The sequence below is a fragment of the Doryrhamphus excisus genome, chromosome 11 (genome assembly GCF_030265055.1).
Source record: "Doryrhamphus excisus isolate RoL2022-K1 chromosome 11, RoL_Dexc_1.0, whole genome shotgun sequence".
In the NCBI taxonomy this organism is placed as follows: domain Eukaryota; kingdom Metazoa; phylum Chordata; class Actinopteri; order Syngnathiformes; family Syngnathidae; genus Doryrhamphus; species Doryrhamphus excisus.
In genome coordinates this window covers 17,019,104-17,043,720 of record NC_080476.1, presented here as the reverse complement: position 1 = coordinate 17,043,720, position 24,617 = coordinate 17,019,104, and the positions used below count along the sequence as shown (strand labels likewise).

The following is a 24,617-nucleotide window of genomic DNA, read 5'->3' as shown; positions in this document are numbered from 1 at the left end:
GGCCACATATGGCCCGCGGGCCACGTGTTTGAGACCCCTGTTCTACATAGTTGTCAATAATATTATCTCCACAGTTGCCATTTTGCTATAATCATAGCAGAAATTGACCTTTCTAATACATTTTAAGATCCCGACAAAAGCTCTTAAATAACACATTTTATCCAAGAGGAGACTGAGGGCAGCATGAAAACAGCGTTGCAGCAAAGTAGAGATTACGGAGCATCCAGAGCTACAGTAAGCTAACATTAGTATGTGTGTTTATCGTTTCCATTTCTAGGTTTGACAACAAATCTGCTCCACCAATCAGGGACCAGCAGTGGTTACGTCATTCATATGGTATCTTGGAAGCCCAACTGACCAGGTATTAGAAACAAGTGCCTGCTTTCGTCAATCGTAAAAGTGTAACTAGTGGGTAGAGATGTGTCAAAACAGTTAAAGCAATCTCACTCTAGGACCGAGTAAAACTAATCGTCAGGGAAGTGTGACACAGAGCAGGTGTCTTATCTGAGTGGAAAAACTCCAGGTGAGGCACCCTGATGTACACGTAGGACTATTGGAGACAGCTCTCGCAAGGTAGGGAGGGGTGGGGGGGGGGCTCTTCAGTTAGTGGTTGGGTTTCATATTAACGGGCACCAGAGGAAACATAGGGGTCATTGCCATTAGAGCTGTCAGAATACCAGCATGATGACATGATACTCCCACTATGGCAACTCTCACACAGTCCATCACTAATGAACCTTTGACCTTCTAGTTCTTGCAGGCCTGAAAGTCTTACAACATGTCTGTAAAAATGTTTTAAACTGAAATGTCCGCTTTATTTGCTGCTAATTTTTTTTAGCACGCTTTGAACTGATATAGCTGTTTTTGCTCTGGTGGAGCAGTGTCAGGAGGTCTACGGTCACGGTCCAGGGAATTGTGTGGGGCTGTTCGGTTTCGACACTGAAGAAGACGACTTTACGGCAACTTTTCTGGTGAGCTATAGTTTAACTAGCTATATTACACACACTGTGAGTGAGAGTCACCAGAGAAAACCCATGCATGCGAGGCCGAGGGTGGAATTGAACCCTGGTCTCCTAGCTGTGAGGTCTGCGCGCCAACCACCAGACCATCGTGCCGCCAAAGGAGGATCAGCCCTTAAAAAATATACTCCGTAAATCAGACGCCAGCCAATTACAGGACACATATAGACAAACAACCATTCACACCTGTGGACAATTTGGAGTCGCTAATTAACCTAGCATGTTTTTGGAACGTGGGAGGAAACCGGAGTACCCGGAGAAAACCCACGCATGCACGGGGAGAACATGCAAACTCCACACAGAGATACCCGAGGGTGGAATTGAACGCTGGTCTCCTAGCTGTGAGGTCTGCGCGCTAACCACTAGACCACCGTGCCGCCAAAGGAGGATCAGCCCTTAAAAAATATACTCCGTAAATCAGACGCCGTCACTCATTATAAAAACTAATGCAGGGCTTCTTTATACACTTACATAACATTTTTACCCTTAAACATCACCTGTACCGTTAATACAATTTTCATGATGGCCATAGTTTTGCGTCACAGAATGGTTTGCGTTTTACCTCAAAGCCCGCCCCCCAAAAAACCTTCAAAAGTTGGTTCATGAAGTACAGTAAGCCCAAAAAACATACATTAGACTAAACCAGTCGCGTTGCTTTCATCGTGGGTGGTCACTGCAAGTCTCGACAACTCAAACGTGTGTTAGTGACATTATGCAAATGTACAAATAAGCCTGCCAGCAGTCAGGCTGGCGGTTAGTGAGTCGACCACACGTGTCGCCGTGCTCCATCGGCCCTGCGCTGGCTCATTTATTTCGAGTCACTTTCACTGTTTGAGGAACAATTTGCTGTATATTTAAATTTTAACTCCAAACTATACATACAGTACTAACACACAAACTAATTAAAGTGTGTAATGTGTTTATGATACCAATTCCTCACAACAATGGGGGTAGATTACAGCGTTCATTGGAATTTAACTGATTCTTGCCCTTAAGTATAATTTAAAGATGGTCCACACAGGCTATGCTTTAGAGTAGTCGGTGTCCAGCTTGTGTAGCAGTGTCGATTAAAGTACTAAGCAGTACTAACATAGCAGCTCTTTCCACTTAACTGAAATTAACTGAGTTTTAATGTGGGCCACAAATCTGAGCCCCTGAAGGGTCTCTCTAGGCGCGGCGTAGGAGTGGAAACAAACGGCACACTCTCCCCTACTGTGTTGTAAACAATGGTCGTCTCTTTGGCGGTATTGATCGGCTGATTGTATCAGCTCGTCTGCGTGTGCCGGCTGTTGACAGACACATGCGCATCAATGGCCGACGTGATGACTAAACACATGGCGCGGAGACAAATGCACACAGAAGGGAGGCCCATACCAACACACACAAAAAGAGTGTGATGTGGATTCGTAGAGCTACTATCACTTTCATGACCACTGACCATGCCCTGCAGTATCTTGGTGTTGTTAAGAGACGAGCATTCGGCATTTAATACTACTCTCTGCCTCACATTTCAGCAACTAATACTGTAAAAAGTAAACCTGGATGTACTTTAGAGTAGTGCGTGTACACCTTGACACATGCAAGCGGTATGCAGTTTTGTATGCCAGTAAGTAAAATTGGGCGTAAACAGACGTGAAGTCTAATCATCCCTCGTTTATTGTAGTTAATTGGGTCCAGATTAGTTAGCCTCGAATGTATATATTCTAAACCTAGGTTTTCAAACGGAAGAAGGACAAAGTAAGAAAACAAAACTTACCACTTCCACACAAAATTGGAGGAGAACTTTTGACTTCTGACCGCTTAGTGACTTCATTCATTCATTTTATACCGCTTTTTCCCCTCATGCGGGTCTCTACGAATCCACATCGGACTGGTCGCCAGCCAATCACAGGACACATATAGACAAACAACTATTCACACCTGTGGACAATTTGGAGTCGCTAATTAACCTAGCATGTTTTTGGAATGTGGGAGGAAACCGGAGTACCCGGAGAAAACCCACGCATGCACGGGGAGAACATGCAAACTCCACACAGAGATACCCGAGGGTGGAATTGAACCCTGGTCCTCCTAGCTCTGAGGTCTGCGCGCTAACCACTAGACCGCCGTCTGTGTAATAATAATGAGGTGTAATAATTTATACCTATTTTACTTTGATTTGTATACAAGCTACATGCTATGTTTTTAATGACTTGCATGTTGCATGGAATTGAGTAAATATAACCGTATGATGTTTCCTGAGGGCCGCACGGTGAAGAAGTGGTTTGCATTTATAGGCCACACAGTCAGGAGATTGGGAAGACCTGGGTTCGATTCTCATGTGTGCGTGGATTTTCTCCTCCCACATTCCAAAAAACACACGTTAGCTAGGAGACCAGGGTTCAATTCCACCGCCGTGCCGCCCCCCGCTTAGTGACTTTCAAAATGTTTTGACAAATAATAGTCCATAGTCGACCACGAAAAGAGAGATAATTTATGAATTCTCAGTCGAACGTGGTGGTGGTAGCGTGATGTTCTGAGGCTGCACGAGTGCTGCCAGTACTGGGGGGCTGTGCTTCATTGAGGTAAAAAATGAATTCCAACATCGACTGTGAGATTATGAAACACAGCATGACGGGCCGCAGGCTTTGCAAACACGATGGAGGGGCCAAGTCTCCTCAAGACCTGAACCCAACTGAGCCCCTGATATGGGCTTAAAATCCACCAGTTCCACCAAGTTGTGCTCCTCTGGTGAATTACATACCCAAGAGGATTAAGGCAGTGCTAGATAACGATATATACTATATGAATATTTACACCTGGGACGTGTTCACTGTGAGGTTTACTAACTGGGGTTGCAAGTTGAGTTATTTTCAGTGGTATTTGAAGTATTCTTTTTCATCATCGGTACAAGCAACACCGACAAGCAGCAATTTTCTGTCTTGTGAGGTAGCGTCAGAGCTGTATCGTACAGCTTCTAAGTGTAAGGAAACGGCCTAAAGATCTCACGTCCCCCCCAACGTGAAATGTTACTGCCCAAGAAGTTTTGTATACGTTGCACCAGATTCTGGCGCTGACTTGATGTAAGAGTGTGATATTGTGTGGCTGTGAGACAGAACAATATTCAAAATATGGCAGAATGTTTTATATAATTGTTTGTTTATTCTGTTTTTATTAGTTACTCTAATGTCTATTGTCTAATGTCTATTTAGCATATTCACTCCTTTTATATATATATTCACTAATTTTTTTAGTAAATTTGAAAATAGAGCAGCGCGCAGACCTCACAGCTAGGAGACCAGGGTTCAATTCCACCCTCGGCCATCTCTGTGTGGAGTTTGCATGTTCTCCCCGTGCATGCGTGGGTTTTCTCCGGGTACTCCGGTTTCCTCCCACATTCCAAAAACATGCTAGGTTAATTGGCGACTCCAAATTGTCCATAGGTATGAATGTGAGTTGTTTGTCTATATGTGCCCTGTGATTGGCTGGCCACCAGTCCAGGGTGTACCCCGCCTCTCGCCCAAAGACAGCTGGGATAGGCTCCAGCACCCCTGCGACCCTCGTGAGGAGAAAGCGGTAGAAAATGAATAAATGAATGAAAATAGAGCCTATTTCAGAAAAAAACACATGATTCAATTTATGTTCTTTTTTATTGCAAACACAATAAATGTTAAAAATGTAAGAAAAATAATAAATAGAAAGATTTACACAGTGAGGTCAATGCCAACCCAACCAAATTAGAGTTGAGTTTAAACAATCAGAGTCTCTGCTGAAGAGCCAGTGAGTCGAGGGGCAGCTCCTCCCCCAAGAAGAGATGCTGAAAGGAGCTTGCTGATTGCTGCTGCTCCTCCTGGAGCTCCAGGAGAGGAGAACACGCCGTGTGCAGGTCAGTGTAAATCAACGAAGGAGAGAAGTGAGGAGGAGTTGATTGTGAAGAAGGGAAGAAAGTAGCAGCAGGAGGAGGAGGAGACGAAGAAGAGCTGCAGGTGTCCCACTGGGGTACCACAGCGCCTGGCGAATAAGTGGAGACAAATCCCTGAGGAAGAGGAGGCGGAAGAAGCAGGGAGGACACGTCTGGTACGTGCATGTACATGGAAGGCTGTGGGGGAGGAGGAGGAGAGAGGGAGGCTTGCAGGTTAGACAGGAAGCTGTCATCTGAGAAAGCAGGAAGTTCCAAGCTGCTGCCGCAATGCATGCTGGGACATTTAGGGCTGGATTCTGAGGAGGAGGAATCCGATGAGGAGCTGGAACGTTTCTTGGAGCCGCTCATGTTGTGCGCCTTCCTTTTTCTCTTGCGGCAGAAGTTACCGTTGTCAAACATCTTGTCACAGTTTGGGTCCAGCGTCCAGAAGTTTCCTTTACCTGTAAGGTGGAATGGAGAGTTAGAGAGGTGGAGTGTAGCCCCCTGCTGGGGTGCAAACATTACCAAAACAAATGATATTAGCATCGGCTCCACTAGCAACTGAGATGATGTCTCACCAGGGTTGTTGTCGTCCCGGGGAACTTTCTGAAAGCAGTCATTGAGTGACAAGTTGTGGCGGATGGAGTTCTGCCAGCCCACCTTGTTGCGGCTGTAGAAGGGAAAGTTCTCTGTGACGTACCGGTAGATCTGGCTCAGCGTCAGCCGCTGCTCAGGTGCGCTCTGAATCGCCATGGCGATGAGGGCGGAGTAGGAGTAAGGCGGGCGGGCAAGGCCCATCAAGCCTCCTGGGGCGAACCAGGGCGCAGCCGGGAGAAAAGCTCTCTGAAGGCCGAAGTGCTGAAGAGGAGCTCCACAGGAGGGGTGGCTGGGCTCTCCAGCAACCCCACAGGGGAGGCCTGAATCTGGGTTTCCGTAGTTGAAAAACGCCTCGCTGAGGTGCGGAGATGGGAGCCACGGTGATGACGACTGGCTGGGCTCAGGTGGAGGTGGTGGACTGTACAGGCTTAGGGGATCCAGACCCAGAAGAGGTAGCTCCTGCTGGGGGAGTCCGCATGGAGGGGAGGGCAAGCCCAGCTGAGGGACGAAGGACGCCATAATGATGCAATGTTTCTGATACACAGCACCTGCATGTCCTGTACACCTGCACTTATACTCAAAAGCCCCTCCCACTAGTAAGCTGATTGGCTACTACACACACACACACACACACACACACACACACAGAATAGTTGTTTTGAATAAGGGCAGCTTGAATTCCTACCTTTGGGCAGATGACAGCCTGAGGATTTAAAGGTGATGTCAACAGCATCAGATAATGACTTATTTAATCTTTTTACGGTTTCAGTCGTTACAGCATCTTATCTGATCTACATTTTCATGATGATTTTTGATTGCCAATTACAAAAAAAAAAGTATTTTCTTGCGATATAGAAAAAAATCAAAGGATTATTTTCAGCTATTCTTCATTGACTTGGTTTATAATATCATTATTAATATCAACATTTCAACTTTATTCAATTCATTTTGCTGCAGTTTTCTTGTTAACTGTATTTTTATAGTGTGCCGCACCCCTTTGGCAGCACTTTGGTCAGTAGCATCATTTTGTAGGCACATTTCACATCAAATTAGCACCAAGATTAAACAACTATTTTCATTCCAGCACAAAAAATGTAGTACTCTGTACAGTTAAACAAATAGTAAAACAGAAAAAAAAATAGAAATAACAATGTAGTAACATTTATATAAGGTTTGAATTGAAGAATTTGCCAAAAAAAAAAATAAGTACAAGCATGTTGACACCTACTAACTCGGAATGTGCCCTGTGACCAAAGAGCCTCAGGATCGATTTCCCCTGATCTACATCAGTATTCTGCATACCCCACCCCCCACCCCCTCCACAAACACCCACACATTCCCATCTGATGTGCCCTTTAAAATACAACTTTTGTTAAACGAATATAAAAATGCCAATACAAAAAAAATTGTCACATACAAGCAAAGGACAATTTTATTGTATGGATTTAATCAAACTATTATATCACTGAGGACGTCCCTTCTTATCAGTTCATACACAGTATTCACACCTGCGACACGAGGGCTGACGGAACTGTCTCCGTTTCACGCCTTTTTCGAGGAGCCTGAAGGCCAACATTGATATTGCGCGTCTGCGTCTGTGTGATGACAGTTGGCGACGGCATCAAATCTTCAGCCGACGCAGACAAAACAAGACCGTCTGAGCTGTAACTGATGACTGGGATCATACGGGCGTTACCAAGTGTGTGTGTGTGTGTGTGTGTGTGGAAGACAGAGAAAGTGTTCAACAACCATGACAAGAAAAAAAAAATAATACAAAGATAATTGGAGAGTGGGTTTGAAAACTCATTATTTATAACAGGTTCATATGTTAATTTTAGTAATGATTTGGAGTGCATGAGAAAGTGGGAAAATGTAGCTTTGTTTTGGAATAGTAAGGAGTAAGGAGCAAAGTGCTCAGCCAGCATGAATAGCGTTGAGTTCATTGTAAACAACAGTATGGCAAGTACTGGAGTTTTTTGATTTTATTTTTTTCACACTACATCAGGAGGTTCACTATAGCCACAGCCATTAATGCTATTGTTGTTATTTTCTTTTGGAGGACAACTATAGGAGACTTTGGTAATGGAGATTGTTAAATTGAATAGGGAGTGTTAAATTATGATGGACAACTGCATTAATTAATGTATTTGCTTATTTATTACTCAAGTGAAAACAGGACCAAAGCAGTAAAACATTCCATTACAATGTCAAAAAAATGAAATATGTCTTAATGATGGTCATTTGAACAAAAGAAGCAACAAATCCAAAGGCCACATTAACAACTACCATCATTTCCAGTGTTTAAGCCACTACTTACAAGAAAACATTTGAACCCTGTGGCTTATGCAGCGGTGCGGCTAATTTATGGTCGAGTTCTAATCTTGTCACATCTCCTTTACTGGTTTAAATACTGTACTGTGTCGCTTGCGAGTCAGTGAGGAAAGACAGGAGCCAATCACAAGCACTCACAACCAGCTTGTAAACCCATTGGAAATGGCAGCAGGTCATTGCTCAATATAGTATAGTAACAGTCTTTTCACATAATGCCTGCCAGGGTGCTGCAATGATGTCAGCCTCCCTCTGGTAGACAAAGGCAGCAGTGCAGCGCCATCCAGCCATTTTCTACGCCACTTGTCCTCCAATTGAATGCTTTGCTCAGACGCAATACAATATGAGAAAACTAAAAAAAAATTTAAAACTCATATTGGTACATGTTTGTATATTCCCCCGGTATACCTTTTGACCCCAATGGGGTTGACTAGTTCATAATGAGTTTTTCATGATTAGCTCCTGTCAAATAAAGTGCTGCCTGCTGCTCACGGAACGCCACAATATGCCAGTTTAGGACATGGACTGCTTGTACAGTAAACCTCGGATATATCGGACTCGGATATATCGGAAATTCGCTCACAACGGACAGATAAAAAAGAACCAATTTTTCTGTAATGCATTTCCAATAAAAATTCATTGCATATATCGAATGGCCGCATCGTGGCGCTCCGATTTGCCGAATCGTGACAGGCCGCTATACGACGTCATTTGCAGCGTTTGCAGCGTTGCCTGCGCGTCCAGGTACATTGGAAACATAGTCAAGGAAGTGCCTTTTTATAACGGATAAAATCCGATTTACGCATATACCGGATATAAATCCGATATATGCGTAAAACGGACATTTTCCGGTATACGCATATAACGGATTTCGCTTATATCGGACAAAACCAGTAGGAACAATTGAATCCGATATATCCGAGGTTTACTGTATATTGCATGTAAAAATTAAAATTTAGTGGGTGTGGCTTATACATCGGAATTTACAATAGTTTGTTCGGATACTGTTAAGTCTTGGTGAGATCATTACGGTCCGCTCATGTAATTCTTGGCTGGATCTGAAAGTAGACACTGGTTCTGTTGGCCGTGGCTGCGCTTTTTGGCGTCGATGAGGAGGAGAGGACACTGGGAGTAATGTTTGATGATGTCACACACCGTCGGGAAAGACTCAACACACACAGGTGGAAGTTGAATTAATTACGATAATTAAAATGAAATGTATGTCTGTTTTTGTAATCTCGGTTTACCTCTTGAACCTTGAGTCCGGTTCCGAGTTGGAACTGCTGGTCCTGATGTCGGATCTGGATGTTGTACACTTTGTTCTGGTGCAGTACCATCAGTGTATAGGGCTGATTAGACTGCTTGTGGGAGCTGTCCCTCACCAAGTACGCCCCATCCTAAACACACACACACAATTCCATTGATTCACTCATTTATTCAGGTGTATTATGGGAAATATGAGCTTTATATATACAGCAACATCAGTTACCTTGTTGACTTGTTTGAAGTACCCTTCAGCCTCACTTCTCGTCACTTTACCAACATACCAGCGAGGATCCAAGCCCTATACAAACACACAACGTCTTGCATTCATCAATATGTTGGTGGACAAACTTTCACAATCAACACACACAGTAAACTAAGCTGATATAATGCATTAGCTCCACCTGCTGTTCATATGAAGAACTGGCATTGTGTGTACATGTTACCTGTTTTGATGCAGGTTTTTGTGGAGGAGAACGAAAGCGGTCCGATCCGGCAAAGTTGCTCCTATCATCCACATAGCCTGCACACACACACATAACATGAGGTTTATTTTAACTATACCCATAATATATTTCAACTTTTTCAACAACAGGTTTTCCAGCAGTGATGTGCGGTGAGGTTTTACAAGAAGATATTACAAGAAGGGAGTTTCCTGACGCTAATGTGTGAGTTGTTAAGTCTTATTTTCTCTTATAATGTCTACTATATTGGGTAATAGGAGTGTTAGGGTGACTATAGGGGTGTTATTTCACGTCTACAGAGCTCTAATAATGTTTAAAACCGTATTTAGAAGGTCATAAACATGTTTTATATGCTCTAACTACAAAAATATCCCATTCTCTGTGGAAGAATATGAGGGCCAACTGTATTTTATTGTCTGATTAGCAAGTATAATAATGTCACACTTACATGACCCTGGTCACTGGTTTCCAAACACTACAATTTGTTGACAACTGTTATAAGCTCACGTCACCTGTCATCCAGGGATAAGGCTGACCTCTAGTGGCCATAGCAGCAAATGAGGGGAACAATATCCCTGTTGAAAGTGAAATGAATGAACGCGTACATCTTCTTACCAGTGTGAACACTGAGAGGCAGTGACCCGACAGAGGTGGCACCAGGAGGTAAACTTAAGCGGGTAACAAAAAGAACACACATTATTTAGCAGTGAATGTCTAAATTGTAGTAAGGTGACAGGTGGCTTTCTACCTGTCTCCCTGGCGGCTGTGTGGTGCAGGGCGGGGGCCCACATTTTTCTGGAGGAGGGGAAACGTGTTGTGTTTGCGTGCTGGAATAGAATATAAAGCGAACCTGTTATTCTTTAGGAAAATCGTTATCCATGCGGCAGGGCTGTATAACTCTTACCATCACCGTGTGGTTGCTAAGAAGAAGAAGAAGATAAAACAATAAGATGCTGGACAGAAAAATAAACCATTAAATATCCAACCTACCTCTCTTATACCATCAAACCTGCAACAGCAAAAGTTTGGATTACTCCTATCATACAACAATTCCGACAAATGGATTTATCAACGCTAAAGAGGGAGGCCGACCTGCTGGGAGGAGGCCTGAAGGACGGGCTGCTCTTGCCGATGGACACAGAGGAAGAAGAAGGAGGAGGTCGAGCGGGTTTGGACCTTGAGGGAGCATCTGGGACGTCTACCTGAGGCCTGAAGACAAACACCATCATCCAATCATCATTGAACTAACAACCACAAAGAGCAACATACACGGTAGAGCTGCACCCTTGATCTAGTTCTAGGATCTAGTTCCAGTATTGTAAACATTATGACTCACGTAAGTACAACTGTGTGTGTGTGTGTGTGTTACCTTCTGGAGTGTACGGTCGGCTGTAACAAAAAGAAATGAAATGAAAATGGAAGAGGGAGAGGAAAAAAGCAGCTTGGTCAGGAAGATGCATACAACACTTCATTGAAATACTTAAAAATGATGGCTTTAAAATGAACTGTGATTATGATTATTATAATCATGGTAAGGTAGGTTATGCGTTATTATTTTGTCACTGATTAGCTGCACAGTGAATTATGTGTGGCATTCCTGGCTATGCTAGTATTTATTTGCTAAATTAAAAATGAACCATACGTGGTAACCGCTTTGTTTTCACTCAGCCAATCAGTGAAGCAAGGTTTTAAATAAAGTGAATGTATATTAATAATTATTTTTAAAAATTAGTATGTAGAAACCACAAACCCACCCTCTCCTCTGTGTTGGGACCTATGAGGGGGAAAAAAAATACACATTCATGTTCAGTTATTCTTAAACGTAAATAAAATAGCAAAACAATTTTGCATGAATAAAATCTAAATATTCTGACGCCAAAGTACCTCGAATGGGAGACGAGTTTCGTCCTGGTTTGTTGCCACGGAAAATCTGCGGTGGTTCTGGAAGCACTGAACATATAATACGAGGGCGGAGGGAGGGCATCATTAAGACGCTACCACATGATACCAAAGTGAGTATTCTGACACTAGATTGTACTCACACTTCCCTGATGGTTGTCTAGCACAGTGCGGGGAGTGATCTCTACTGGCCAACGACTCACCTGGCTGCACAAACCCAAGGAGTATCATGTTAAGGATAACAATAACAATAATCAAAAGTCAGTTTGGGGATTTTATGATGTCATGAAGGCCTCTGAGGTGGCAAATCTAGCATGATTCTGCTGTTAAAATGTAACTGTTAGCCATTCTAGTGTTGTTAATGTTTATGTCCTCTTGTCCCGCTCCTTAATCTTTAAAAAATTGTTACGTGTGATATATGGCATATATTATAAAGTGCAGAGTGACAGTGTATTTTTAAAAGACTCACCATTCGGGGTGACAGTGGCGGGACAGAGGCAGCCGGTGGGCGGAGACTAACAGCAGGGGGTGGGCCTCTTGTTGACACACGTTTATCCCTATTATCTGCAGAGGTCACCCAAAAAGACCACACATGCATGTCAGCATAATGCTCTGAAGACGTGAAAAAACAACGTCTGAAGACATTGTGTGAAAGAGGGGGAAAAATACACATTCATGTTCAGTTATTCTCAATAAAATAGCAAAACATTTTTGGTTGAATAAAATCTAAATATACGCACAGGAAAGGCCGGAGTGTCGAAATACAGAATGAATATGAGCGTATTTTGGACCCAGAAAACCAAATGTAAGCAACCAGCAAGCGATAAGTATTATTGAATAGCATGGCAGCGCTATGTGTCTGCATATGTTAATACTGTTAATACATTTGAAAATGTCAACAAATGCTATGCTAACATGCTAACACATGCTAACACCTAACACATGATAGTGTTTGTACAAGTTCTATTCATGAAAATGGCTCAAATGTTATCTTAATGTTAGCAGTTAGCAGTTAACATTAGCATGCAAAACCCAGCACGATAGCGCTGAGTGTGTGTTAAGACTAATGAAAATGGCTAAAATGCTACTATGCTAACGTTAGCATGCTAGCAATGCTAAATTTAGCATACTAATACGGTAGCACAAACTGTTTATATGGTTTCTACTCATAAAAACGGCTCAAATTCTGCATTGCATTGCATTAGCATGCAAATATGCTACCTAGCATGGTGGCGCTAAGTGTCTATGTATGTTAATATTCATAAAAATGGCAGAAAATGCTACTATACGAACATTGGCATGCTAGCAATGCTAACGTGTTAACTGATAAATGCTAACACGTAGCATAATAGCATAATATAACAGGAACGCTAGATATCCTGATTGAGTTAACTGTGTTAACTGAATTTTGTAACTGTGAATGCGCATTCACCCGATTATGGCCAGGTAACATCGTACCAAAGACATCTGAGCTAATTCCGACTCATCCACTAGCTATAAGCTAAAGTAGGTTAAAATCCTACCGACGTAATCGCCATCTCCAAGGGGAGGGGCGGGGCACAGCTTGTGGTTGAAGTCCTCTGAGCGTTCAGAGGGAGGAGGTTCGTAATTGTCGGCCCAGTCCGAGTTATCATTCGGCGAGTCGTCACTGTCGCTCTTAACGTTGCCCTCATCGCCGCTGTTTGGATTCTCGTAGTCATCAGCGTACTCTTCGTCATCCTGAAAACACACACCCAGAGTAAGCATAATGTTGTAACATGATGTGTTGACGTAAAATAATCAAAGTCGTAACCGTACTTACAAATTCGTCGTCATCCCAACCTTCAACGTTGGGGGCTGTTGGAGAAGCAACCGGAGGACTTAAACAATTATAGCTGTGATAAGTGAACTTCCGCAAAATAAATTGAATATTTTCATAGTTACAACACAGAAGACCTGTTTACAACCTTCTGTCACTTTCTCATGTTGCAGTAAGTTAAATTTACTGTTCTATGGTTATCATCACATGTCTCATTGCCTCCGCTTACAACCTCCACAATACAAGTAAGGCAAACTTATGGATTTATTCCTTTTCATGCTTTATTTGATGTACATTCTTCCAGAAGGTTTTGCGGATTCCTCATTACAGTAGTCATTTATCACTCATTTATCGCAGTGAATTGGTTCCAAACCCGACCCTTACCAACCCTGTGATAAGTGCATTTCCACAAAGTAAGATTCCTCATTTAGGGATTGAATATTTTCATCATTAGAGCATTGAAAACCTTTCTTGCAACCTTCTGAATAAGTTTCTTAAATATAATTAGAGCCCTCTAGACATGAATAACACCCCTATAGTCACCTTTACATGCATATTACCCAATATAAATACAACTAAATAAGCCATTTAAGGCATCGTGTGTGTGTGTATGCTACATAAGTTTCATCCCAATCGTCTTTAAATTCTTACCTGAGTGAACACTGAGAGGCAGGGACCCGACAGAAGTGACACCAGAGGGCAAACAGCTGCAAAACAAAAACAACACACTGAATATCCGCACCTTATTGTTGGGATTTGACTTTCTACCTGTCTCCGCGGCGGCCGGGCGGTGTCGGGCAGGGGGCCAGGTTTTTATGAAGGAGAGGAAACTTTGGTGCTGAAAGAGAAAATAAAACGACATTCTTTATATTCAAGTTAAAAAAAAAAGATGGTTGAATTGAATTACAATGATGACCTCTTACCGTCATTGTGTGCTTGCTAGAAAAACAATAAGACAATAATAAGATGCTAGTACCGTACAGATAAACAGCCAGAAATCAAACCTTACCTCCCTCATTCCGTCAAACCTACAAACACCAAACCACAAAAAGTATGACATTATATTATCAAATAACAAAACCAAACAAGTAAAAATCACTGACCTGTTGGGAGGAGGCCCGACGGAGGAGTTGCTCCTTCCGATCGAGGCGGAAGAGGGACGAGGAGGAGGTGGCTTGGACCTACTGGGAGGATCTGGGACATCCACCTGAGGCCTTAAGACAAACACACAGTCAAGCTTTCTTTGTGTTTCTTAATTTTTTGGCATACCATATGTGTTTGCTTACCTCCGAGAGGGTTTGCCTGGCTGCAAATACATGCAGAAAAAAATTTTAACTTAGGAAACCATAGGAAAGTATCTCTATTAAGTACTCCAATGCTAAATTTTTATGTGCATATATTAAACAGAAACAAACTCACCTTCTCTGCAACATTGGGAACTGTAAACACAGACCAGATTCATTGTAATAATCCAAACAGGCAGTGATTAATATTCAGCACAAGTAGTGAACTTGAGCCCATAGAGTCCTTGAAAGCATCATTTGTTGATGAAGGTCCCATACCTCGAGCGGGAGATGAATTCCGGCCCGGTTTGTTGCCACGGAAGATCTGCGGTGGTCCCGGCAGCACTAATCATAACATGTAATTATAATAATGAGACACTGCCGTAGACAGCAAAGCTAGTCACATGACCACAACATACTGTCTGGAGCAATAAAGTCCGGTCAATGTCTTATGGACAATTACACCTGCAAAGACATTTGGCCTGATGGTGGCCATGTTTTTTAACCGATTTTGCAGACATTTTATTACACAGGCCACACAGTAGGGGACTAGAATGAGTTATCTTAACAAGAAGAGTTGTTAGGCCTAGAATAGTTATCTTACACAAATACATATGGTACCATTTGTTACTCACACTTCTCCGATGGTCGTCTACTAGAGTGCGGTGAGTGATCTCTACCTGGCTGCACAAACACCCCAAAAATATCAATCAATATCAGCGATTGAATGATCGAATCAACATAACAACGTGTTATGTCAATACTGTTAACTCAGTCTCTCCTATTGTGGAGTTCCATCATCACCTTGTTTAGATATATCTAGGTATAAACATAGAAATACGTCTTTGGTAGTGAATTAGTTAAATGTACAATGTTCTCACCATGCGAGGCGACAGTGTTGGGCGTGGCACAACAGGTAGGCGGGGACTAACAGCAGGGGGTGGGCCTCTAGGGGGCACATGTTGATCCCTGTTATCTGCAAAAGTCACAAGTTCATGTCCCCCAAAAAATAATATGTAATGATTAAGACTTGATTGAATTCCCTACCGATGTAATCCGCCTCTCTGAGGGGCAGCGCTGTACGTAGTTTGTGGGCAAGGTCCTCCGAGGGTTCAGAGGGAGGAAGTTCGTAGTGATCAGCCCCCTCCATGTCATCGTTTGGGATCTCATAATCGCTGTGACTGCTGCCGTCGTCGTCCTCGCCGCCGCTGTTTGGACTCTCGTAATCGTTAATGTCGTCCTCGTCCTGTAACATAGTTCACTTGGACTTCCCGAGGCGCAAAATGTTATTGAAAGATGGATACTGAATGGGATAAAAACTCACGGAATTATTGTCGCCCAAACCGTGAACTTCAAGAGCTGCTGAAAGAGACACCAACTTGTTAGAAGCTCTAACGGTATTTGAAACCGTCATAATTCAAGAGTCAAATTGTATGCGGAGTACAACAAATTCATACACGTTGGCAGGGCTGCACTAATATGCATTAGTATTAGTTACTAAAAACTCACCTGCTTCGTGAAATTTAGGTGTGATGGTTCTGCGATGGAAAAATATTTCACAGTTAATTAGTATTGTTATTAAATAAGGATAATATATTAGTACTGTTCATAGGTTTTTCTTTACAATTCATACAGAGCAAAATAAGGAACCCACTTTTTACCAAACAGGCCTCGTCTTTCTTCCTTCTTGCTGATGTCAGCGCTGAGCTTCGAAATAATCCTGCCAGGACACCACATATTAAAAACACCCACCTCTATTGCTCCTGTGACGTCACACACTATAAATACATTGCATTTGTAAGAAGTCACATGCTTTTCTTAGAACCTGAACAGTCTTAAGAAAAAGAAAGCATCTGAAAGGATTCACCAAGTGTTTCTTTTTGTTTGTTTTCGCTGTATTTTCTGTGATGCCACCTCGTAAGGGTACCAGTGGTGGCAAAGAGGAAAAGTGTGATGATAACCATAGAAAAGCAATTGGCAGTTCAATACAGTATGAGAAGTACAATTACAATAAAAAAAATGCCAACATCTGTCAGATGTTGTCTCAGGGTGAGTAGTTTTACTTTATTGTAGCTTTGTTATATAGATTGTTGTTTTATCACAAAAGCAAGGTTCCATTATACTGTTATGGCATAATAATCAAAAATAAAATAAAAAAAACTTACGGTGTGTGAAGTTTGGGGAATTTCTGCAAGTCATTTTCACTCAGATTCTACAAACAGAAAACAGATTCAAGTGTCCCAATAATTGTGTAACCTAGCAGCCTTACTTGGCTATTTCCTCGTGTCTTCTTCAGGTTGTGCGACTTTAACTTTAAGGTTGCGTTGCCTATTCTGTGTATCTATCACTCCATTTAAACTCACCACAAATCGAATTCCATTGATGGAGTTCTTTAACACGGTTCGATCACAGTCGGACAGGTTCATCTGCAACACAAAGACAATTATGTGTTGTTTTGGTGGTATGATGCAGCAGTCACAACGCAGCTTAGAATCCCGCCTGCAAAGCAAAGCTCAGGGCAACTATTGTGACTAACAATTATTGTGTGTTATTTACAGTTCAAGTGTGGTGAATTGAAGTTTCTTGATGATGTAAAACATGCCTGACCTTCCTCAAGTACTCAGCCAGCTGCTGAGGGCTCCACTCCATGACCTCTGACCTGGATGGGACACGTCCAGCGCTCATCGTATGTCCTCGTCAGGGCTCAGCAGACGGAGGTCTTGAGGATATTTCTTGAGGGGACCTCTTAAGTTCTTTCTGTTTCCAAGCTGGACATCCAGACTCTGCCCTCTGTAAGACCCTAACTTTACTGTCAACAAGCAGTTTTACCTTCTAAAACGGACTTGCCTCGCTCCCCCCCGCAAAAAAAACTTATCTCGGGCTCTCAAGTCGTCGTGTACACTGATATGTCAAAGTGGAACCAAGATGGCTTCCTTCACTCTTCCTGTCTCCTCCAGTTATGGTGTGTTTGTCAACGTCTCTCTTTTTCTCGCCCGCTCCCCCCCTCCCCTCCCTCCTAGAGGAAGTGACTGTGCAGCAGGGAGGACTAGCGGAGGAGAAGGAGGCAGCATCTTCAACCCCCCCGCCACCACCTTCCTACCACAAAGCGGAAGAGCTGCAACTAAGTGGGTGCTGGGTGACATAAAACAAGTCCACGTTTTGTTAGTAAACTAACCATTATATTATTAGCATCTTCCTTAGTAGTTTTTCCTTGCCTCTTTCGCCAAAGTACTACTTCGTTTTCTTTGATGCTCCACAGTGCCTTGAGATCACTTGTGTATTATAAATCAAAAGAACTGAAAGAGTTTTACCCATTGAATTTGAAATAATTATTTCCCCGTCTTGAGGAGGAGCATTGACAGGAAATAGAACATCCCGTATACAATCTTGCGACCTCAGTTGACTTGAAACATGCCTCCATTTGCTCGCTAGTTATATCAGCGCTCGACCTCGCTTTTGTGACTGTTGTGGGTGTGACTTTGCTGTGATCTTAGTCAACAGAAAAAGATGACTTTTTGACATTTAGAGAGCAAAGAGGGGAAAAATATTGATGTTGCTTTGTTGACACTGTTGCCAATACTGTCGCTACAGGTCACAACTAGCAGAGATTCTGTGTAACAGGAACAGCCAGATAAATGCCGGATCAACTGTTATGGCTGTGAGGTGGCGATTTTTTGGGAAGTTAACGTTAACCCAACCTGGCATCGAACCATACTACAAATTGTCTATATTACTAATAAAATGTGTATTTAGATAATTTGGTCAACAAGCTTTTAAAAAAAAACAAAATCTGTTTTATTAAAATCAAAATTGCTTCCAACGGATAAAAACCTGACAATATACAGCAATGTTGTTCCATGAAGACAAAAAATAACGTTGAGGAATCCATTTATGCATTATTATGAGAACATGACAAACGTAAAGCTATGACGCTATCAAGATCAAAAGTAATGTTAAAAGATTCCATTGAATTTTGGTTGCATTTCCATTCATCTGCAAACGAGTCGATATTCTAAAAATAACAAAAACTGAGCTGTGATGGATCAGACTCGTAAAACAATGAATGTGGTCACAACAAAAGGGGAGAATTCTCACGCTGCTGTTGGTGCAGCAGGACACTAGTCGTCCTCCGTCTCCCATCTCGTTTAGGGCTCAAACCTCCTGGTACAGTAGGGGGTGGAGCTAAACAAGAACTGATAATAACTATTACCAGCTATGCCGTGGTCTACAGTCATGAGGTCCCTCGTGTCAGTGACTCTTCTTAGATGAACCAAACCCAGAGAAGCCCATGACGGCCGCCATCTCGTCATCCTCCTCGAAGTCCGCGTCCTCCTCAGCCCGACGCTTCCTCTCTTTCTGTTTCTCCTTCTTGTAAGCCTTTGCCTTCTCCTCCTGAAGATGACATTTGATCAATCAACAAGTATACATTTATGTATGTTGTACATATAACTCAGCAGGTAGGCTGCACGGTGACCGAGTGGTTAGCGGGCAGGCCACACAGCTAGGAGACCTGCATTTGATTCTCCGCCCAGGCATCTCTGTGTGGAGTTTGACTTTACACCACAGTCCCGGCGTTTCAGAATACCATTACACACAGGTAGTGTCCTACCTCTGTTATAATACAGCTATAATAGAGTCCGTCTGGTATCTGTGTTGATGGTGAATGGCAGAATGGTGGGAAACTCTCATCTATTGCCCTATTGTGTTGAAAGCAATTGTTGCTCTCCAACTACTAAGATAATCACATACTGTACACCTGCTTCACTGACAAGGTCCTATAGTAGCACCATTAGTAAAGCTCTCATTCAACACATTCAAAGTTCTGTATGTTCCTCTCCTGACCTCTTCTCGCAGCTCCTTCAAGCGCTCCTCAAAGTCATACTCCTTCTGCTTCTCCTCCAACTTCTTCTTGTTCACCTCAAAACGCTTCTTGACTTGGTCCAGGGATGAGCGCTCCACCCTCATCGACATACCAAGGTTCCTCTGATCTGCACACACACCCACACACACAAACGTTAACAAGCATGCACTCCCCCCCCCCTCCCATGGTACTCCAATTTGCGTGCATCAAAACTCACGTTTCTTGCCGTTGATGTGATCTAGGAAGTTGATGGAGTCTTTCACCACACAGTCACACACGTTGCAGTAGTAGCTGAAAGAGAATGAGGAGTCATATGAAGCCAGTATTTCTGTCATTTCAGCATAGGTCGCCATATCAAGTATTTAAGCTATAAAAAGATGGTTTAACTGTTCCTACCCGCCCATTTCAGCCTGTGGGGTCGTCTTGGTGATGACAATGGTCTTCCCCAGTTTGGACTCCAGATCCACTTTGTAGTCGCGATGACGTAGCATCTCACGTTTGACCGGTGGTGCAATTTTGCCTAAGAGACAGTTTGTACAAGAATCATACAATGAAAAAAAAAACAGTGTTTGGACATGTCAGAATTACTCAGCTCACCATCTCTCGCCTCTTTGTCTCGCTCCTCAGCGAGACGTTTCTGAGCAAGATTCTCATATTCGTCTTTGTCCCACTTCCGACGGAAGTCACTCTTACTCGACTGGAAGAGAACAAGAAGCTTCAGTTACATGAGAACAATGAAAACTGAAATTCTACCCATTGCACACTTTAGATTATTTAATCTGGGAATTGTTATATATCCACATTTCCACAAAACTATCTCCTCGCTGACATGAATTATGTTTGTCGAAGAGACTACCTGTTTATTAAAAGAAGTACAGTATTGATATTTTACAGCACAATGCATTACAAAAACGAAATTTCCCGTTTACAAAATAGTGTTCGTAACCAACTGGCCCACGTTTGTAAGTACACTGACGAATCACAGCTACAACATAACAAATTACATTTTATTTCGTATTTTAGCATTAACCATTGTTTGAGTGTGTGTTTTGTTCTGAACGGGTAACACTATGGCTAGCAGATAGCCTTCCGCAAAATATATAAGTCAACTACAAACTGCGTTATAGTTGCATGTACAACTTCAGATATAAAAGCTAAACCGTGTCATTGGAAAGAAAACGCTGTTTTCAAACGACTGTTACATCTAAATACGAATAAAAACACTCACTCCGCTGCCAGACGCCATGTTTGTGACAACTTCCGCTTTGGAAGGACTCTGTCAACTCTTAAGATGACAGCGCCACCTGTTGTATCGGAGAAGTATGTTCACTACTAGGCTGACAAAAAAAAAGATTAGCACTATTGACAGTAAAGTCTTGAATGGATCGCAGTTTGAATAGGGGGATAAATGGGTAAAAAAATATTTGAAAAAACTGTCCATGAGAAAAATGTATTCATGGTAATAACATGTGTAGTCTAGTATATATTCTAAAGCCATACATGATCACTATAACACTTCATTATTAGGATAAACGGGTGATAGGCCACGCCCCTACAGCTGTGTCTAATTAAATAACCTGCTAAAATGGAAAATGCCGTCTGTTCGTCTGAAGCGAAGGCGCCAAATTCAAAATTGCCAACATGTCAAGCAGCGGAGTGGAAACTCCAGTCCGGAGCCCGCTGCTCTCCTCCAGGTAAGACTTTGTAGGAGTATATGCTTCATGAAATTAGATGTGAGAGCCGATATTTACCCGCACGATCGTAATAAACGTAAGCGAAATCATTTGGGACGGTGCTCACCTCGACTGTAACTTCCGGCCATTGTGTTGTTAATTGAGAGTGTTCTGCGCGGTTTCACTCGAATCGCAGGTTAACAATGTATTTGATTTTATAGCTTAAGTTATGTATTTGCAAGTATAGCATGACGACAGTGCGCGATATAGCAAGGTATTTCTTTACAAAAATGTAATGACGACGCTAACCTCAAGTACTTTTATTTTATTATGAAATGTAACAGGAAGTTCAGTGACGCCAATGAATGCAAAGCTTTAATTCTAGTCCTGTTTTGTTGTGTATGTTGCACGCATTTTTAAACGTCTATGGCCATGACTTGTGGGGAATGTAGCACATTGCATAAGACAATAATGATGAAAAATTTGCCTATGGTCTCTTTATAACAAGAGCATGGCTTGATTGGGTTAAGTGAATCATTGTTGTATGTTGGCTAATTAATGTTATGGCTTTTTTGTCTGGAAACTGAAACTTGTTGCTAACACATTTACCTTGCTTTTCCAATGTTTGGTTTGCCACTTTGTACCCTCACATGCTATGGACAGACTCTAATTTGTATTGTGCTCTCAGTTTCTGTTTCAGTCCGCGGCCATGCGTTTGTGCAAAGGGCTGGTCGACGGCCATGTGGAGTGGTCTCTCCGAACCTCTCCTGGCGTCTGCTGGATGCTCGGCCCCAGAGCCTTGGCTCCTCCCGGGTTGCAGCTTTGTTTATGACAGCCTGGTCAGGTCAGCCATGACTTTCAATTATAGGTTGTTTTTAGTAAATGTACTGTTTTGAAAAGTTGTCTTGATTTACAGTAACGTCTCTCCGATCCCGACGTCTCCTGCGACAATAGACCTGCGAGGGGAGAGAGTTAACAACAAACAACGCAGGTCAAAGTGATTTCGAATTTTCAGGACGGCAACTGCATAACTTTTCAAACAATAAGGTTTTGGGGGTTGGGTTTGCATTCAGGCCATCCATCTTGGAGCGTTGCATCCTCAAAGCGTCTACAAGCAATATCGCTGTAGGAACCGATGATCTGGAGAAAAGGTATCACTTTAATGCTGTTTTTCCTTTTTTAATTGATTTTTAAAAGCTTGATATTTGGTCTCAGCAGATCACCTCTGAGTCGCTGCTACCCTCGGATCCCAGACCTGAGCAACACTGAGACCAACACGGCGGTTCTTAAGCGCCGACAGAAACAGATCCTCTACGGCAAGACCACCAGCGGCTACCAAAACTACCTGCAGCAAGTGCCCAAGTAAGACGTGATGTGCCAATTATATTACACACAATGTTTATTGGACTGAATGAATACATGCAAATACACACACCAAAGGATTTAAGGTGGTGATTTTAATATAATCAATGTGCTCAAGCTCTAAACAGCTCACAAATATAGAACATTGTTATTGCCCTGAAATGGAAACATGACTTTTTTAAGGTCCCCCCCGGGAGATCTTTTTTTTTTTTTTTTTTTTTTTTGTGAAAGAACCGTCTAAGTATTTTAACCCATCCTCCAGACACTTGAGAGACCCCAAGCTCCACCCTTCCACCCCCAACAAGTACAAGAAGTACAGCAGGCGCTCCTGGGATATGCAAGTACGTCTTTGGAGAAGAGCGTTGCACCAGTGGGATCCGCCCAGCCACACCCCGCCGGAGACCATCGATGCTCTTGACCCAGTGGAGCAACTGTAGGTCGCAATCAATATGCGAGGAAAATCTTACATGTCCAGTGGTATACGTTGTGGTTGTGGGTGCATTTCCAGTCATGTGCTTTGGATGTGAAACCCTTTCTGGCAGGCAAAACCAGCTGGCAAGGATGACCTCAGACTTGTGTGACGATGGAGAGAACGAGAGAGAGGAGACCTTGGTGGCCTCCAAGGCTTCCTCTGTGTCCCCCTTGTCAGGCGAAATGTCGTCGGGCAGCTGGAATGTTCCACTATCACCGGTAAACTGTGGAACATCTTTTTCTGAAAGGCTCAAACTTCACTGTTAACTTATTTATTTATTTATTTTAAACCTCCAGGAGTCTGAGAGGAGCTGCCGACCTCCTCGCTCTCCCCCTGGCCTCAGCTGCTCCTTCAGGATCCAGCTGACCAATGACAATGTGACTGACTGGCTCCGCCTCCAGCTGGAGGCTGACCAAGATGGAGGTAAGATGACCACAGCATCACTCACACAGATTACCATTCATTTTCATTTTTCTCTTGCTTCCATGCAGATTTCGATGTTGATGACCAGCAGGTCCCTGTCGTTTTGGACCAGTTCTTATGGAATCCCTACTAATTGTCCATGGCTGTAACTAGTCTACTGGTGTCATCATGCAATCAAGATGCTGGATATATCGTCTGTACTTTAATCATGTGTATGTGTGTTTCAGTCTATTGTATTTTTAAGAACACTGAGGATTTAAAAATGAGATTGGTGGGAGGGATGTGATTTTGGTCCTTGGCGGAGATAGATTTCCCAGCTGCTCTCACAGACATCCCGGTGTTAACAGGCTGAGGTCGAGTTGACTCACTGACCCGAGCATGTTTATTTGCACTCCTATGTTCACTGCACTTTTTTTTTTTTACCTGTGCCGTTATCGTTCTTCTAACGTATGCACTTAAGCTGCTAATTTAGTATTACACACTTTTGTTTTTCTGTCACTTTCTGGCCTCTTTAGAGGCTGCTCTTTTTTTCCCCTTTTTCTCGCCACGTTCACCTTTTGTGCTCTGATCAGGCTTCTTCCAACCATCTTTCCTTTTTATTTGTTTCATGTGTGCTGCTTTGAATATTGAAGGCAAAGCAGAACAATGTGAGTGGAGTTAATAAAGATGTAAATAAAGTGTTAAATTTGAATCATTTTTTCTGACTATGTAGTGGTAAAAGTACAGTATATTTTAATTATAAAGTTTATGGGGCTATCTGTATGGGAACGGGTGCGCTGCAGCCATGAATCCAGTAGAAGGTCCAAAGACTTTCCAGCAGGAAGAGGCATTCACAGAGGCTTATTGCCCCCCCCCCCCCCCAGAATAATATGGCTATGAGATGTATACTCTAACATAAAATTGTTTTGTTGTCATCCGCTCACCTCAAAATGTCTGCTCTTGTTTAGAAATTAAAATGCCTTCATTTTCAAACATAACTGAAATTAGCAAAGCAGAGCAAAAACACATTTTTTTTCCTTATTTTTCTCAAGCTGCCACCCCATCCAGGAGAGGTGTACCTCACACTTTGAAAAGGCTGCTGTATAGAACTAGTACAGTATAAATTTTCTTTAGCAATCACTTCCTAAATACACCAATGAGAGATTGGCAATGAGATTGTAAACAAGCTGCTACCGTCGGCTTTTTAAATTATGACGTCACTCAGTTTACTATTTTTAAGTAGATTAATTTAATGTGTTATGGGATGCATTTTGCTTGTCTTCGGTTATTAATATTGAAAAAATAATAGGTAAAAA

The 24,617-nt window shown here is 42.6% G+C and overlaps 4 protein-coding genes across 6 annotated transcripts; 1 reads left to right on the top strand and 3 right to left on the bottom strand.

Moving 5' to 3' along the window:
* Nucleotides 1–4,755: 4,755 nt before the first annotated feature.
* foxi3a (forkhead box I3a) lies at nt 4,756–6,015 on the bottom strand. Its single transcript, XM_058087184.1, has 2 exons — nt 5,478–6,015; nt 4,756–5,360 (listed from the first exon to the last, which is right to left on the bottom strand). The coding sequence occupies exons 1-2, from the start codon at nt 6,013–6,015 to the stop codon at nt 4,756–4,758; spliced, it is 1,143 nt and encodes a 380-aa protein (XP_057943167.1).
* Nucleotides 6,016–7,652: 1,637 nt separating this feature from the next.
* lcp2a (lymphocyte cytosolic protein 2a) lies at nt 7,653–17,493 on the bottom strand. 2 transcript variants are annotated; one of them, XM_058086555.1, is made up of 33 exons: nt 17,139–17,493; nt 16,895–16,957; nt 16,697–16,743; nt 16,186–16,251; nt 16,041–16,069; nt 15,856–15,893; nt 15,579–15,777; nt 15,413–15,507; nt 15,167–15,215; nt 14,811–14,876; nt 14,668–14,687; nt 14,535–14,554; nt 14,352–14,462; nt 14,258–14,276; nt 14,172–14,187; nt 14,017–14,086; nt 13,900–13,955; nt 13,252–13,286; nt 12,974–13,169; nt 11,920–12,014; nt 11,594–11,657; nt 11,436–11,501; nt 11,306–11,325; nt 10,921–10,940; nt 10,644–10,760; nt 10,542–10,560; nt 10,456–10,471; nt 10,300–10,378; nt 10,167–10,219; nt 9,534–9,610; nt 9,314–9,388; nt 9,072–9,221; nt 7,653–8,991 (listed from the first exon to the last, which is right to left on the bottom strand). In XM_058086555.1, exons 1-33 carry the CDS (start codon nt 17,214–17,216, stop codon nt 8,851–8,853), a joined length of 2,265 nt encoding a protein of 754 aa, XP_057942538.1. In that variant the 5' UTR covers nt 17,217–17,493; the 3' UTR covers nt 7,653–8,850. The 2 variants fall into 2 exon arrangements, with proteins under 2 accessions (XP_057942538.1, XP_057942539.1); XM_058086556.1 differs by having other exon boundaries at nt 15,856–15,890.
* An 814-nt stretch (nt 17,494–18,307) lies between these two features.
* On the bottom strand, nt 18,308–20,824 carry zmat2 (zinc finger, matrin-type 2). The gene is made up of 6 exons (XM_058086566.1): nt 20,621–20,824; nt 19,990–20,089; nt 19,789–19,912; nt 19,610–19,683; nt 19,374–19,519; nt 18,308–18,923 (listed from the first exon to the last, which is right to left on the bottom strand). The coding sequence occupies exons 1-6, from the start codon at nt 20,636–20,638 to the stop codon at nt 18,780–18,782; spliced, it is 606 nt and encodes a 201-aa protein (XP_057942549.1). The 5' UTR covers nt 20,639–20,824; the 3' UTR covers nt 18,308–18,779.
* A 125-nt stretch (nt 20,825–20,949) lies between these two features.
* slbp2 (stem-loop binding protein 2) lies at nt 20,950–24,007 on the top strand. 2 transcript variants are annotated; one of them, XM_058086562.1, is made up of 9 exons: nt 20,950–21,086; nt 21,754–21,909; nt 21,982–22,056; nt 22,139–22,216; nt 22,284–22,427; nt 22,690–22,860; nt 22,970–23,117; nt 23,196–23,322; nt 23,391–24,007. In XM_058086562.1, the coding sequence occupies exons 1-9, from the start codon at nt 21,034–21,036 to the stop codon at nt 23,453–23,455; spliced, it is 1,017 nt and encodes a 338-aa protein (XP_057942545.1). In that variant the 5' UTR covers nt 20,950–21,033; the 3' UTR covers nt 23,456–24,007. The 2 variants fall into 2 exon arrangements, with proteins under 2 accessions (XP_057942545.1, XP_057942544.1); XM_058086561.1 differs by having other exon boundaries at nt 22,281–22,427.
* The last annotated feature ends 610 nt before the right edge of the window (nt 24,008–24,617 follow it).

Bases quoted from the DNA above. Each gene is read 5' to 3' on its own strand.
- foxi3a (XM_058087184.1), bottom strand. From the start codon at position 6,015: ATGGCGTCCTTCGTCCCTCAGCTGGGCTTGCCCTCCCCTCCATGCGGA. The intron at 5,361-5,477 runs GTGAGACATCAT...TCCACCTTACAG, and splicing joins CCGGGACGACAACAACCCTG to GTAAAGGAAACTTCTGGACG.
- lcp2a (XM_058086555.1), bottom strand. From the start codon at position 17,216: ATGAGCGCTGGACGTGTCCCATCCAGGTCAGAGGTCATGGAGTGGAGC. The intron at 15,778-15,855 runs GTGAGTTTTTAT...ACTATGTTACAG, and splicing joins GTTTGGGCGACAATAATTCC to GACGAGGACGACATTAACGA. The intron at 8,992-9,071 runs GTAAACCGAGAT...GTGTGTGTTGAG, and splicing joins CCGGACTCAAGGTTCAAGAG to TCTTTCCCGACGGTGTGTGA.
- zmat2 (XM_058086566.1), bottom strand. The intron at 19,913-19,989 runs GTGAGCTGAGTA...ACTGTCTCTTAG, and splicing joins AGACAAAGAGGCGAGAGATG to GCAAAATTGCACCACCGGTC. The intron at 19,520-19,609 runs GTGAGTTTTGAT...GTGTGTGTGCAG, and splicing joins TCACATCAACGGCAAGAAAC to ATCAGAGGAACCTTGGTATG.
- slbp2 (XM_058086561.1), top strand. From the start codon at position 21,034: ATGTCAAGCAGCGGAGTGGAAACTCCAGTCCGGAGCCCGCTGCTCTCC. The intron at 21,087-21,753 runs GTAAGACTTTGT...TTGTGCTCTCAG, and splicing joins AGCCCGCTGCTCTCCTCCAG to TTTCTGTTTCAGTCCGCGGC. The intron at 22,057-22,138 runs GTCAAAGTGATT...GTTTGCATTCAG, and splicing joins GTTAACAACAAACAACGCAG to GCCATCCATCTTGGAGCGTT.